The sequence below is a fragment of the Cajanus cajan genome, chromosome 2 (genome assembly GCF_000230855.2).
Source record: "Cajanus cajan strain Asha chromosome 2, NIPB_CcT2T_4, whole genome shotgun sequence".
NCBI lineage: Eukaryota > Viridiplantae > Streptophyta > Magnoliopsida > Fabales > Fabaceae > Cajanus > Cajanus cajan.
In genome coordinates, this window is record NC_138518.1 from 59,962,445 (window position 1) to 59,976,802 (window position 14,358).

Genomic DNA, 14,358 nt, shown 5'->3' on the forward strand with positions numbered 1-14,358 from the left:
TATTCAGAATTTGTGACATGATTTATTAAGAGTGGTCAATTTCCTAGTTTAATGTGATTTATAAATAAATCAATTTATCGTCAATTTCCTAAATTATGTCTCATTTTCTATAAAAATTAGTCAATTTACCCGTGCTTTCCACAAGATTTTTTTTTTTTTTTTTATGTGAATAGGCAACAAATTTGTTATTATAGAATTTGACTCATCCCTTGCAATTAAAATCTTAAATGAAGGATGCAATGTATCTTATAGCTATATAACACCGATCAACTCTATTGTTGAGATTGCTGATATGAACAGGAAGCTAAAGTGATCTTCAGGAAACAAATCAAGTTGTTGATTCTATGACAAACCATACTTTTAACCTTACTGATGGGGTTCATATGTTTGAATTTCCCTAATTAGGATTTAAATTCTTTTATTTGCTGATAATTCAGCTAGTTGTTTCTATCGTAGTTTTTAGTTTGAAGAATATTTGATTATTTTTATAACAATTAAAGAATGATATAATTATCTATTATACTAATATCAAAATATACTCATATTAATTTTTTTTCAAATGCATAATGTAGATATACAAATTAAATTGATACGTAACGTAAAAGATTTTTATTTTTGCAAAATTATAAATTATTAAATTATAAATTACTAGAAGGTTTTTTCCCTAAATATATATTATAATATATTTAATTTAAAATTTATTGTATAAAATTATGATTTACTAAAATGAATTTTAGAAAGAAAAATTATGAATTATTTATCATATTTTAAAATAATTTTATTTTAAGTGACGAATGATATATGTAAGAAAAAAATATTTAATATGATAACTAAAATTATATTAAATAATTTTTTTTAATAAAATAACAAGATAATTCCAGAACTAAATACGTTGAAATTTTTTAGTATTTCTATCCTTTTAATTTTATTTTTGACACAAGGTTCTTAAACAAATATAATGATATTTTATTTTTTAGTTTGTTTTTAAATAATAAAATTTAAAATCCCCAAAATCAAATTAAAAAAAATTATAAAAGATTGGTTAATTTGATTCCAATTTCATAGAAATTTTATAAATTGTATTTAGTGTTGGATTTTTATATATGTTTTACAAATGAAGTTTATCATGACAATGAATATAATTAAAGAATGATGTAATTATTATATTAATATCAAAATAAATGGAATATTTCAAATGCAACATAAAACGAATATAATATATAACCAAACTTTAGACGAGTGAGGAGTGAATTCACTAACCTATAAACTTCATTAATTAATGAAAGCATTTTGACAGTTTTAAACTATAACAAGAAGAAGAAAATTTACAATACGTAGAAATAAGAATCCTATGGCCTATGGTTGTTGTTGGGTAGTGTGAACTTGCATCTCTGACTTCTGGAGCCTGTTTTTGTTGCAGACCCAAATCCAAGTAATGATCTCCATTATTATAGCAATTGCAGCTAAGGATAAGATTATGCCCACATAGGTCTTTTTCCAAATCTTATTAGCGTCGAGAATGTCAAAACCTTTGAGAACGTTCCATATGGCAAGGGCAATAGTTGCATAACCCACTACATAGTGAAAAACATTCCAAACCATTCTGTACTTGTGATCCTTCTTAGGCCTCAAACACACAGCAACACAAACTTGAGCAAATATGCAAGACACATTAGAGTTATTCCAACGCATCGGTGAGGAGTGTGATGAAGGCCATAATGATTTCCCATATACAAACCACTTCCAAAGCCAGCAATGCCAATCAATAATGCGAGTGATTGACATGCTCTATGCAGCTGAAACCAAGTGCCTCCCAAACCATCAAACACCTTCAAGTACCGACCCATTATTACCCCAATCTGTAATATCCCAAAATTTTATTCAAATGAAAAGAGTTATTTATTATGTGAAAAAGTATTTTATTCCCGTATTTTACTATTCATGTATATGTATTTTACTATTTACATATACGTATTTTACTATTTATGTATACGTATGTATGAATAGTATTTCACTATGCAATTGCATAGTGAAGGGGCGGCTGCACGAGGGACGCGAGTTCAAATTTTTTAATAAATTTGAATATAATAATGAATAGTGCATAGTAACTTATAATATTATTTTAATGAATAGTGCATAGTGCATAGTAACTTATAATATTATTTTAATGAATAGTGCATAGTGCATAGTAACTTCAAAATTTCTATAAATAGGGACCTAAGGATTTTGAAAATTCATAACTAGAGAGAAGAAAAGTTTAGAGAGAAGGAATTCTAGAGAGATAGAAAGAGAAAATAAGAGAGAAGGTTCTGCCTAGGTTGTGAAAAGAGGAGGAGAATAGAGAAGGTTCTGCTCTAGTTCCGGTTCCGGTTTAAGGAGAAAGAGAGGAGATTCTGCCCAAATTCCTATTTATCCAGGTAAGGGGGGGAGTGGGAAACCTCGCTTGGGGGTGTTGGAGTAATCGTTAAATAGTTGTTTGTTAGATTGGCTCCCGATCTAATGCCTGTTGTTTGTTTGTATGAAATATTGTTATTAATGTGCTTTGCTTTTTGCATCACTTGATTTCTTGTCCGTAGTAAATAATAACTATACTATTTTTATAAAAGAAAAAAAAAATGAATAAATTGTTTATTAATAAAGATATGGAAAGCTAAGCCTCCTATTAATTTATAAATATGTAATTGATGTTAAAAAAAGAATAAGTTTTAGAATAAAAATACCTATGCGAACTTATGAAGATCTTATTATGACTTGAGTATATGAAGTATATATGAGACCTATGCGGACCTATGAGGATATGACTGTATGAAATATGTACTCATGACTTGTGACCTACGATCCATGAATGGACCGTTGAACTGTTGAACTATTGGACCATTGGACTATTGGACTGATTGGACTATTGGACTGTTGGACTGATTGGACTATTAAAGTTGGATTAATAAAATAAATCATAATTATGAAATATGAATCTTATATGTGTAATATGCTAAATGTTGAGTCTATGAATGTATGACATGCATCATATGCATATATTATTCCAGGTGTGCCGCTGAGGCCGCATACCAGTGATGCTAACAAGGTGTATGATCACCAGTGATAGGTGTGCCTTCGGGACACCAGTGATGTAACATGCTAACGAGGTGTATGAACACCAGTGATAGGTGTACCTTTGGGTCACCAGTGATAAATTCTGAAACTTCCGTATGGCGCCACATGCATACATTAGTGAGTCAAGTCAAGAAAATCATTATACATAAGCATATATGTGAGATTGATTATATATGTGAATTATATTGCGTGTGTGTGTGCTATTTAACTTTTATTTCTATACCTGCAACTAAGTGAGAAGTTTCTCACTCCTCTTGTTATTCTTGTATATGTTTAAATTTATGTTGCAGGTAATCTTAATCATGAGGATGTTGGTAATGAAGTCTAGAGGCTTAAGTGGGCATGCTCTGATAGGATGTGACATCGGGCTTAGCTAGGCTTCTTTCTGGGATAATAATGTTTTATTTTCTTTCTTTTGAAATTTAAATATATTTGTATGATACAAAAAATTATAAATTGATTCCTAACTAGGAGGCACTGCCACCTTTACTGGGATTAATTTATAATCTTTGTTTTATTATGACTTCTTGAGTTTGGTATAAATGTTAATTACGAATGTGCATCTTCTACCTTATGATATTTATTATTTTATATCACTCTAATATACTTTTTAAATATAGTTAATGCTTATTAAGTAATTATGTTGGGGTAGAGGGTGTCACATTTAGTGGTATCAGAGCAGGTCGATTCTATCGGCCGTGAGTTATGTGTCTACTATGTTTATTGATTGTAAATATATTATGTTATAGTTGTCTGTGTTTATTAAAAGTTCTATATATCCAGATTATGGCTGGTAGAAATGATCGTGCGATTGCTGATGCTCTCCAAGCATTAGCCCAAGCAATGAACAACAACAATATGGCTGGAGTTGTTCCTAACTGGTTGGAGCAATTTCAGAAGAATAACCCGCCGACCTTTAAAGGAGGATATGACCCAGATGTTGCAATAAATTGGCTAATGGAGATCGAAAAGATCTTCAATGCTATGGAATGTCCTTTTCCTCAGAAAGTGAGGTTGGCTACCTTTATGTTTACTGCTGATGCCCATTTTTGGTGGGAAGGAGCACTTCAAAGGATAATAGATGGAGGAATGCAATTAAATTGGGAAAACTTCAAAAGAGTTTTTCTTGAGAAGTATTTCCCGGATGATGTGAGAAGCCAGAAGGAAGCTGAATTTCTCGAGTTAAAGCAAGGAAATGATACGGTGGCACACTATGCTGAAAAATTTGATGCCTTGGTCCGTTATTGTACCCATTATCATGGTGAGGGTGGCGAACGGGCTAAATGTATTAAATTTGTGAATGGCCTTCGTCCTGAGATAAAAACCGCAATTAATTATCAAGAGATTTATCACTACCCAACGCTTGTCAACAAGAGTAGAATCTATGACCGTGATAATCGTGCACGTTCTGTCTTTTACAAGGGAGTTGGAGGTCCTATTCGTGCAGTGAATTCAAATACTTCTGGTAAGAGTAAGCCTTATTCTGCTTCTACCAGATCTTAGGGAAATATGGCTGCTGCCAATAGAACTAAATCGTCCACTGTGAACACTACTGGTAGTGTTGGAGGGTCTGTGTCTATTTCTTCAGGAAGATGTGGAAAGTGTGGACGGATCGGTCATATTAAATCAGAGTGTCGTGACAAGGAGGTTACTTGCTTCAACTGCAATGGTAAAGGACACATCAGTACTCAATGTCCTGAACCACCAAGAACACGTGTCATTGGATCAGGATCGCAAACCGAACGACCAAAGACTATAGGGAGAGTATTTGCTCTTAGTGGTGTTGAAGCTGCTCGGTCAGAAAATTTGATACAAGGTACTTTTTTCATAGCTGAGACTCCTTTTGTTGTACTATTTGATTCTGGTGCAACTCATTCCTTTATTTCCATCTCTTGTGTCCAAAAACTGAAATTGCCTGTGTCTTTGTTAAATTTTGATTTAGTTGTTGAAACCCCTACTAATGGTCCTGTAACTACATCCCTAGTGTGTTTAAAATGCCCTTTGACAATTTCTGAAAAACAGTTTCTAGTTGACTTAATCTGTCTGCCTCTTAGTCAATTAGATGTAATCCTTGGTATGGATTGGCTATCTTCTCACCATGTTCTTTTAAATTGCTTTGATAAATCCATTTCATTTGGTGAATGTAAGAGTACGGAATTTCTTAGTGCTTCTAACATTAAAACTTGTTTAAAGGAAAATGAAAGGGTATACATGATCTTATCTTCATTAACAGTTGAGACTGAGAGTAAGCTAGATGAGATTCCCTTAGTGAGAGAATTTCCTGAAGTATTTCCTAAGGATGTGTCTAGTTTACCACCCGAGAGAGAGATTGAGTTCAGTATAGACTTAGTGCCAGGTACCGCACCCATATCTATAGCACCCTATAGGATGTCTCCTAAAGAGTTAGTTGAGCTTAAGAAACAAATAGAGGAACTACAAGAGAAACAATTCATTAGGCCTAGTGTTTCACCTTGGGGAGCGCCTGTTTTATTGGTCAAAAAGAAAGATGGAAGTATGAGATTGTGTGTAGATTATAGACAATTGAATAAGGTGACCATTAAGAATAAGTATCCCTTGCCTAGAATAGATGATCTTATGGATCAACTAGTTGGAGCTTGTGTGTTTAGTAAGATAGATTTGAGATCAGGTTACCATCAAATCCGAGTGAAATCCGAGGATATCCCAAAGACTGCTTTTAGGACTCGTTATGGGCACTATGAGTATTTAGTGATGCCTTTTGGTGTGACTAATGCACCTAGTGTTTTCATGGACTACATGAATAGGATCTTTCACCCTTACTTGGATAGATTTGTAGTGGTCTTCATAGATGATATCCTAGTGTATTCTAAGAATAGGGAGGAGCATGCTGAGCACCTTAGGATCGTTCTTCAAACCCTTAAGGAGAAACAGTTGTATGCTAAATTGGCAAAATGTGAATTTTGGTTGGAGAGTGTAAATTTTCTAGGGCATGTGATATCCAAGGATGGGATAGCTGTAGATCCTTCTAAGGTAGAGGCGGTTCTTGAATGGAAAACACCTAAGTCAGTTTTTGAGATTAGGAGTTTTCTAGGACTAGCTGGGTATTATAGGAGATTTATAGAGGGTTTTTCTAAATTAGCTTTACCTTTGACCAAATTGACTAGGAAAAACCAACCTTTTGTGTGGGACTCTAAGTGTGAAGAGAGTTTTCAAGAACTTAAGAGAAGACTAACTAGTGCCCCTGTGTTAGTATTACCTGACCCTAGCAAGACTTTTGAGGTATTTTGTGATGCTTCCAAATCAGGTTTAGGTGGAGTACTTATGCAGGAGAGAAGGGTAGTAGCCTATGCGTCTAGACAACTTAAAACCCATGAGCAAAACTATCCTACCCATGATCTTGAGTTAGCTGCAATAGTATTTGTGCTTAAGTTGTGGAGACACTACTTGTTTGGATCTAGATTTGAGGTGTTTAGTGATCATAAAAGTCTTAAGTACTTGTTTGACCAAAAAGAATTAAATATGAGACAGAGAAGATGGTTAGAGTTTCTTAAGGATTATGACTTTCAGTTGAACTATCACCCAGGCAAAGCTAATGTGGTAGCTGACGCTTTGAGTAGGAAATCCTTGAGAATTTCTTCTTTAATGATGAGGGAATTGCACATGATTGAGGAATTTAGGGATATGAGTTTAGGGTGTGAACTAACCTCTAAGAGTATTAGGTTGGGAACCTTGAAGGTGACTAATAACTTGATAGATGAAATTAGAAAAGGTCAGAAGGTAGATCCTTTCTTATTGAGTCAAGTTGAGAAGTTAAATCAAGGTGTGGAAAGTGAATTTAAAATTGGAATAGATGGAGTATTGAGGTTTAGAGATAGGTTGTGTATTCCTAGTGTGCCTGAACTTAAGAAAACAATACTTGAAGAAGGACATAGGAGTAGCCTTAGTATTCATCCAGGAGCCACTAAGATGTACCAAGACCTTAAGAAGATGTTCTGGTGGCCTAAGATGAAAAAGGAAGTGGAGGAATTTGTGTATGCCTGCCTGGTATGTCAGAAAGCTAAGGTAGAACACCAAAAACCTTCAGGTTTCCTGCAACCTTTGGATGTGCCTGTGTGGAAATGGGATAGTATCTCTATGGATTTCGTAGTGGGGTTACCTAAAGCTGCGAAAAACTTAGATGCTATATGGGTCATTGTAGATAGATTGACTAAGTCTGCCCATTTTATTCCCATTAACATTAGATACTCTTTGGAGAGACTAACCAAGTTGTACATAAGTGAAATTGTGAGATTACATGGGGTTCCTACTAGTATAGTTTCTGACAGAGATCCTAGGTTTACTTCTAGATTTTGGGACAGTTTACATGAGGCTCTAGGCACTAAGCTTAGATTGAGTTCAGCCTACCATCCCCAAACAGATGGCCAAACCGAAAGAACTATTCAATCTTTGGAAGACTTGTTGAGAGCTTGCATCTTAGAACATGGGGGTAGTTGGGATAGTTTCCTACCTTTGATAGAGTTTACCTACAACAATAGCTACCATTCCAGTATTGGGATGGCACCTTATGAAGCTCTATATGGTAGGAGATGTAGAACACCTTTGTGTTGGGTAGAACCTGGAGAGAATGCTATCTTAGGACCTGAGATAGTTCAACAAACTACTGAACAAGTTAAGATGATCCAGGAGAGAATGAGAGCAGCTCAGAGTAGGCAGAAGAGTTACAGTGATAAGAGGAGAAGGGACCTTGAGTTTAATGAAGGTGATCATGTATTCCTTAAAGTTACTCCTTGGACAGGAGTGGGCAGAGCACTGAAGTCCCGTAAACTTACTCCACGTTTTATTGGTCCTTATCAAATCCTTAAAAGAATTGGTGAAGTAGCCTATCAAATTGCCTTACCCCCATCTCTTTCAAATCTTCATAATGTCTTTCATGTTTCCCAACTCAGAAAGTATGTCCATGATCCTTCCCATATCATTGAGTCTGACAACATTCAGTTGAAAGATAATCTTACCTATGAAACAGTTCCTTTAAGAATTGATGATACGAGGGTGAAACAACTAAGAGGAAAGGAAATTCCTTTGGTTAAGGTCGTTTGGGGAGGACATTTTGAAGAAAGTGCTACTTGGGAGTTAGAAAGCAAGATGCGTGAAGATTATCCTTTTCTATTTCAGGAAAATTTCGGGGACGAAATTTCTTAAAGGAGGGGAGAAATGTAATATCCCAAAATTTTATTCAAATGAAAAGAGTTATTTATTATGTGAAAAAGTATTTTATTCCCGTATTTTACTATTCATGTATATGTATTTTACTATTTACATATACGTATTTTACTATTTATGTATACGTATGTATGAATAGTATTTCACTATGCAATTGCATAGTGAAGGGGCGGCTGCACGAGGGACGCGAGTTCAAATTTTTTAATAAATTTGAATATAATAATGAATAGTGCATAGTAACTTATAATATTATTTTAATGAATAGTGCATAGTGCATAGTAACTTATAATATTATTTTAATGAATAGTGCATAGTGCATAGTAACTTCAAAATTTCTATAAATAGGGACCTAAGGATTTTGAAAATTCATAACTAGAGAGAAGAAAAGTTTAGAGAGAAGGAATTCTAGAGAGATAGAAAGAGAAAATAAGAGAGAAGGTTCTGCCTAGGTTGTGAAAAGAGGAGGAGAATAGAGAAGGTTCTGCTCTAGTTCCGGTTCCGGTTTAAGGAGAAAGAGAGGAGATTCTGCCCAAATTCCTATTTATCCAGGTAAGGGGGGGAGTGGGAAACCTCGCTTGGGGGTGTTGGAGTAATCGTTAAATAGTTGTTTGTTAGATTGGCTCCCGATCTAATGCCTGTTGTTTGTTTGTATGAAATATTGTTATTAATGTGCTTTGCTTTTTGCATCACTTGATTTCTTGTCCGTAGTAAATAATAACTATACTATTTTTATAAAAGAAAAAAAAATGAATAAATTGTTTATTAATAAAGATATGGAAAGCTAAGCCTCCTATTAATTTATAAATATGTAATTGATGTTAAAAAAAGAATAAGTTTTAGAATAAAAATACCTATGCGAACTTATGAAGATCTTATTATGACTTGAGTATATGAAGTATATATGAGACCTATGCGGACCTATGAGGATATGACTGTATGAAATATGTACTCATGACTTGTGACCTACGATCCATGAATGGACCGTTGAACTGTTGAACTATTGGACCATTGGACTATTGGACTGATTGGACTATTGGACTGTTGGACTGATTGGACTATTAAAGTTGGATTAATAAAATAAATCATAATTATGAAATATGAATCTTATATGTGTAATATGCTAAATGTTGAGTCTATGAATGTATGACATGCATCATATGCATATATTATTCCAGGTGTGCCGCTGAGGCCGCATACCAGTGATGCTAACAAGGTGTATGATCACCAGTGATAGGTGTGCCTTCGGGACACCAGTGATGTAACATGCTAACGAGGTGTATGAACACCAGTGATAGGTGTACCTTTGGGTCACCAGTGATAAATTCTGAAACTTCCGTATGGCGCCACATGCATACATTAGTGAGTCAAGTCAAGAAAATCATTATACATAAGCATATATGTGAGATTGATTATATATGTGAATTATATTGCGTGTGTGTGTGCTATTTAACTTTTATTTCTATACCTGCAACTAAGTGAGAAGTTTCTCACTCCTCTTGTTATTCTTGTATATGTTTAAATTTATGTTGCAGGTAATCTTAATCATGAGGATGTTGGTAATGAAGTCTAGAGGCTTAAGTGGGCATGCTCTGATAGGATGTGACATCGGGCTTAGCTAGGCTTCTTTCTGGGATAATAATGTTTTATTTTCTTTCTTTTGAAATTTAAATATATTTGTATGATACAAAAAATTATAAATTGATTCCTAACTAGGAGGCACTGCCACCTTTACTGGGATTAATTTATAATCTTTGTTTTATTATGACTTCTTGAGTTTGGTATAAATGTTAATTACGAATGTGCATCTTCTACCTTATGATATTTATTATTTTATATCACTCTAATATACTTTTTAAATATAGTTAATGCTTATTAAGTAATTATGTTGGGGTAGAGGGTGTCACACAATCGGCATCATTATTCCCCAGCTTATGGTATTCAAAGTTCCATGGACCTGAACAAATTAATCACAACCTATGTGTTAGTATAATAGTTAGTCATGCATTCTATATTATTAAAACTCTAAACGACCTAATAATTAATACATGTACAGAAGACAAATTGGTAAAATGAGATAATATTAATTATAAAGTACGTGCATCTATATATACTTACGTTTCTGAATGTGGTTCTTGAGTTCATGTTTCCACCGGTTTCAGCAACCTTGCCAGATAGAAAATCTAGGGTTCCAAAAGAGTGAAGGTTAGGTGATGAAAAAGAGTGTGGCAAGAGAGTGGCATGATCTGAAAGGAGGCCATGTTGCCATGCATGATTGAGCAAAGTGGTGTTGGAGGGAAGTTGGAAAGTGGCAAAGATGATGAGGTGGCCATTGGCGTAGGAGGCAGAAACAGTGTAAACAGGAAAGGTGAGAAGACCCTCTTTTAAGAGAGTGGCATAGCTTGTTATTGGTGATGTATAGGCTTTGATGCTCCCATCTGAGTTATAAAGAGCGACGAATGCTTGCGAGCCCACCATTCCTTTGGATGTGGGGTTGATGGCCCATGCAATCCAACTTGAGTCCTTAGCGTTGGCCTTATTGAATGCAACATCAACGGTGCCTGATGATGGGTGGTAGTTCCAATGCAGTGAAGATTCAAGCACTGCCAAGTCCTTGCATGCTGCATACTTAACGTTGTTGGGAAAACTGTATGAATTGCATTTGCATGCCTCTGTTTCTGTGCTGCCACGGACGATCATTGCTGTCAACAACGTCACAAACAAGACCAACATGTTTTCACCGGAGGAAGAACCCATCACGTACGTCAGAGCTACAAGAAATTTGAGATAAAGAAATTAGTGTTGATGGCCATGAATCAATGCTTGTGTATATACTTTTATAGTCATAATTGATAAAGACGCGTTTTATCTTATCTAACTGTTCAAACTAATTCATATATACTTTGATCCTCAAATTAATATCAGAAAGATCGATCACATTAATCCTAATTACAATTGAAATTTCAAAACTGATCTTGTCCGTCCTCATAAATAATAAATCAAATTATATTGGCGCGCAAAGAAAGAAACGAACGTAGTGATTGAATTGTGTTTTGAGTTTTTCACACTTCAAAATGTGGTTGTGGCATGAGATTAGAGTAGTGGGGTGGTTGCTTATAGTATATGTTCAAAACGATGAACAGTTCTCCAACTGTTTGCCAAACGGATTTGGGCTTCAGGTTCAGTCGTATGTCCTAGGAAAAAAATAATAGCCAACAATAAAAAATTAAATTCGTTCGATAAATGTATGAGCTTATAATAAAAATGAGATCCATAACAACAGTTTTAATTGAAAAAAATTATTAACTATATTCCAAAATATAAAATAGATTATTAATTATTTGTTGTATTGTTTTTTTATAGCAATAATATATATTATGTATTATTAATTATTTTATTCTATAATTTACAAAATAACATATGCATTTAAGGTAGAAATACAGCGAACCTTTACAAACAAAGTTTTTTAAAAAAACAAATATGATATAAGGGAAAAATATAAAGAAAATATAAAAAATATAGTGATAAGAAAAGTAAATTTCTTGTAAAGTGTTTGCAAGTTTGCTTTATTGAAAAAAAATATTAAATAATTTTTAATTTTAAAATTAATTATAATCAATTAAATATAAAGAAATGCAATCTTTTATAGTTTTTAAAATAATAATAACAAAAGTAATAAACAAAAGACATTGAAAAAGTAAAAATAAATGATATTCAAATTTGTTAAAAAAGGAAAAAGTATAATTATATTCACTATAAAGAATATAAAGAAAAGAATAAAATAATTATTATCTTTGAAAAAATTATAAAAGAGCAATAAAATGTTTTAGAAAATACAATAAATGGTGCTTAAATGTTATTTTATATATAATTAAACTCCCAAATAAAATACTTACTTTAATAATAGAATATTATACATATTATAAATTATAAAATTTAAATCAGGGGCGATGACCCCCCAAGCCCCAACGTGAATCTTCTCTACTGGTAGTGGATAATTTAAATCTCCGTATATAAATTAGAACATTTTTTCTTGCTAAACGTTCATCTCCCTATCTTCTTTCACATTCATTCTTTTCATCTTAATACTCTTTGATCATCGAAGCATAAAATTTATTTTTGTAATGTGAAAATGCTTTTTGTATATTTATATTATTAAATAAATGATTTATCATATATGTGTGAATATTCAAATAAAATGTTTATTTTAACTTCAATAGTTCAGATATTATCCTTTTGTATGCTATTTTTATATATATTTTAATATTCACTAAGATCTTACCTTTTTAAAATATTATTTTCATATTTATTCCAGTATCTTTTAATTTCTTATCTTTTTGAATATATTGTTTTTATATTTATTTTTGAAAAAGATTATCAATAGTTAAAAATAATTTTGTATTATAATATAAATTATTTACCATTAATATAAAATAATAAAATTATCCACGGATGTATTCGTGGGTAATTACCAACGTGTGTAATTATTTTTTATTAATAATTTATTTTAAAAATAATAAAATTAATTTATAAGTAATTATGATAAATAAAAAATTAAATTAGATAAAAAAGTTATAAAATATATATAAAAAAAATTCTAGTCATAAAAAAAATTCTCTAAAGATACTATAGCACAAGAAAGACATTTGTGTTTTATATATAGAAGTTATTTATTCTTTGATTAGTTATTAATTTTAATTTAATATATATATTTATACAAATTTTAAATATAATTTATTAATTTAAGTAATATTTATTTATATATAATTTATTATAAATTTTAATTATATGTAATAAAAATATAACTTATGAGATACACAGACTAAAATACTAGTATTTTTTAATTTACATAAAAATTATAGTATTATATTATATTGTAACTTGTGAAATACACCGGAATGAGAAGGATCCATAGATTGTACAAGTATGATATTGTATGATGTAGGATGACTTATTTATTGTCATCCTACAGATAAATAAAAATTAATTAAATATAATATAATTATTATATTTAATAATTATTATATTTTCTTCAGGAAAATAATACTAGAATTCTCATCGACTCATTTTATCTCTTATGATATCTATTGTCTTGTAATTATCTTTTATTTTCAAAACTTCTTCCACCACGGCCCTTTCGCTGGAACCTCTGTTATTAAAAGGTTTAAGTTTTTTAAAAATGGAAGAAAATTAGGAAAAGAAATAATCATTTTATATTATTAAAATTTATAATAAGTAAATATTTTTAAATATATAAATTGTATTATCATTAAAGTTTGTGATCAATAAATTTTTTTAATATATAAATTATATTTTAGATTTACAATAAATAATTTTAACAATTAATAATATTATATATATATATATATACTAAGATTTAATTTAGTAATAATAATTAAAATGAAAATCGAAAGAATAAAAAGTTAAGAAAAATTCTTTAAAAAACTTAAGTAAATAAAAAATAGGGTATTTTTAGATTACTCGTACATAATAGAATGGGATGGATCAGAAAACATTGGAGTGACATGGATTAAAAATATCATTTCATTATTTGGACAAATTACAATAGAATAAAATAAATATTTTATTCCATCATTTAGATAAAGAACGGAATTAGTGATGTAAAACTTTTCAATTTTTATATTATTCTTATTTAAAATTTTCTTTTCTTTTCTTATCATAAATAATCAAATATCAATTAATCAAATAAATTATATATTATGCACACTATTCATTTATCTTTCTTTGAATTATCTTGGGATAACACAACGCATTTTTCTCTTTAGAGTTGGACAAAGATAAGTGTACTCTAAATATATATATATATATATATATATATATATATATATATATATATATATATAATGGATTTACTAGCATGCTCATTATTTTCCTTGTTACTAATTAATAAACTAACACTAAAGAAATCTAGATAAACAAAAGACAAGCAAACCAACTTGACAAGTTAAAAAATGACAACAAATTACATATAAAAATAAAATTATAGCAAGTAAAAATTAATAAAAATTGGCAGGTCATCATAGCTCTATA

At 31.3% G+C, this 14,358-nt stretch overlaps 2 protein-coding genes across 2 annotated transcripts; one reads left to right on the forward strand and one right to left on the reverse strand.

Moving 5' to 3' along the window:
* The first annotated feature begins 3,897 nt into the window (after positions 1-3,897).
* Positions 3,898-4,614, forward strand: LOC145955097 (uncharacterized). The gene has a single exon (XM_083069796.1). It carries the CDS (start codon positions 3,898-3,900, stop codon positions 4,612-4,614), a length of 717 nt encoding a protein of 238 aa, XP_082925922.1.
* A 5,566-nt stretch (positions 4,615-10,180) lies between these two features.
* Positions 10,181-12,224, reverse strand: LOC109788147 (cytochrome b561 and DOMON domain-containing protein At3g59070). Its single transcript, XM_020346812.2, has 2 exons — positions 10,426-12,224; positions 10,181-10,264 (listed from the first exon to the last, which is right to left on the reverse strand). Exons 1-2 carry the CDS (start codon positions 11,062-11,064, stop codon positions 10,211-10,213), a joined length of 693 nt encoding a protein of 230 aa, XP_020202401.2. The 5' UTR covers positions 11,065-12,224; the 3' UTR covers positions 10,181-10,210.
* Positions 12,225-14,358: the final 2,134 nt, after the last annotated feature.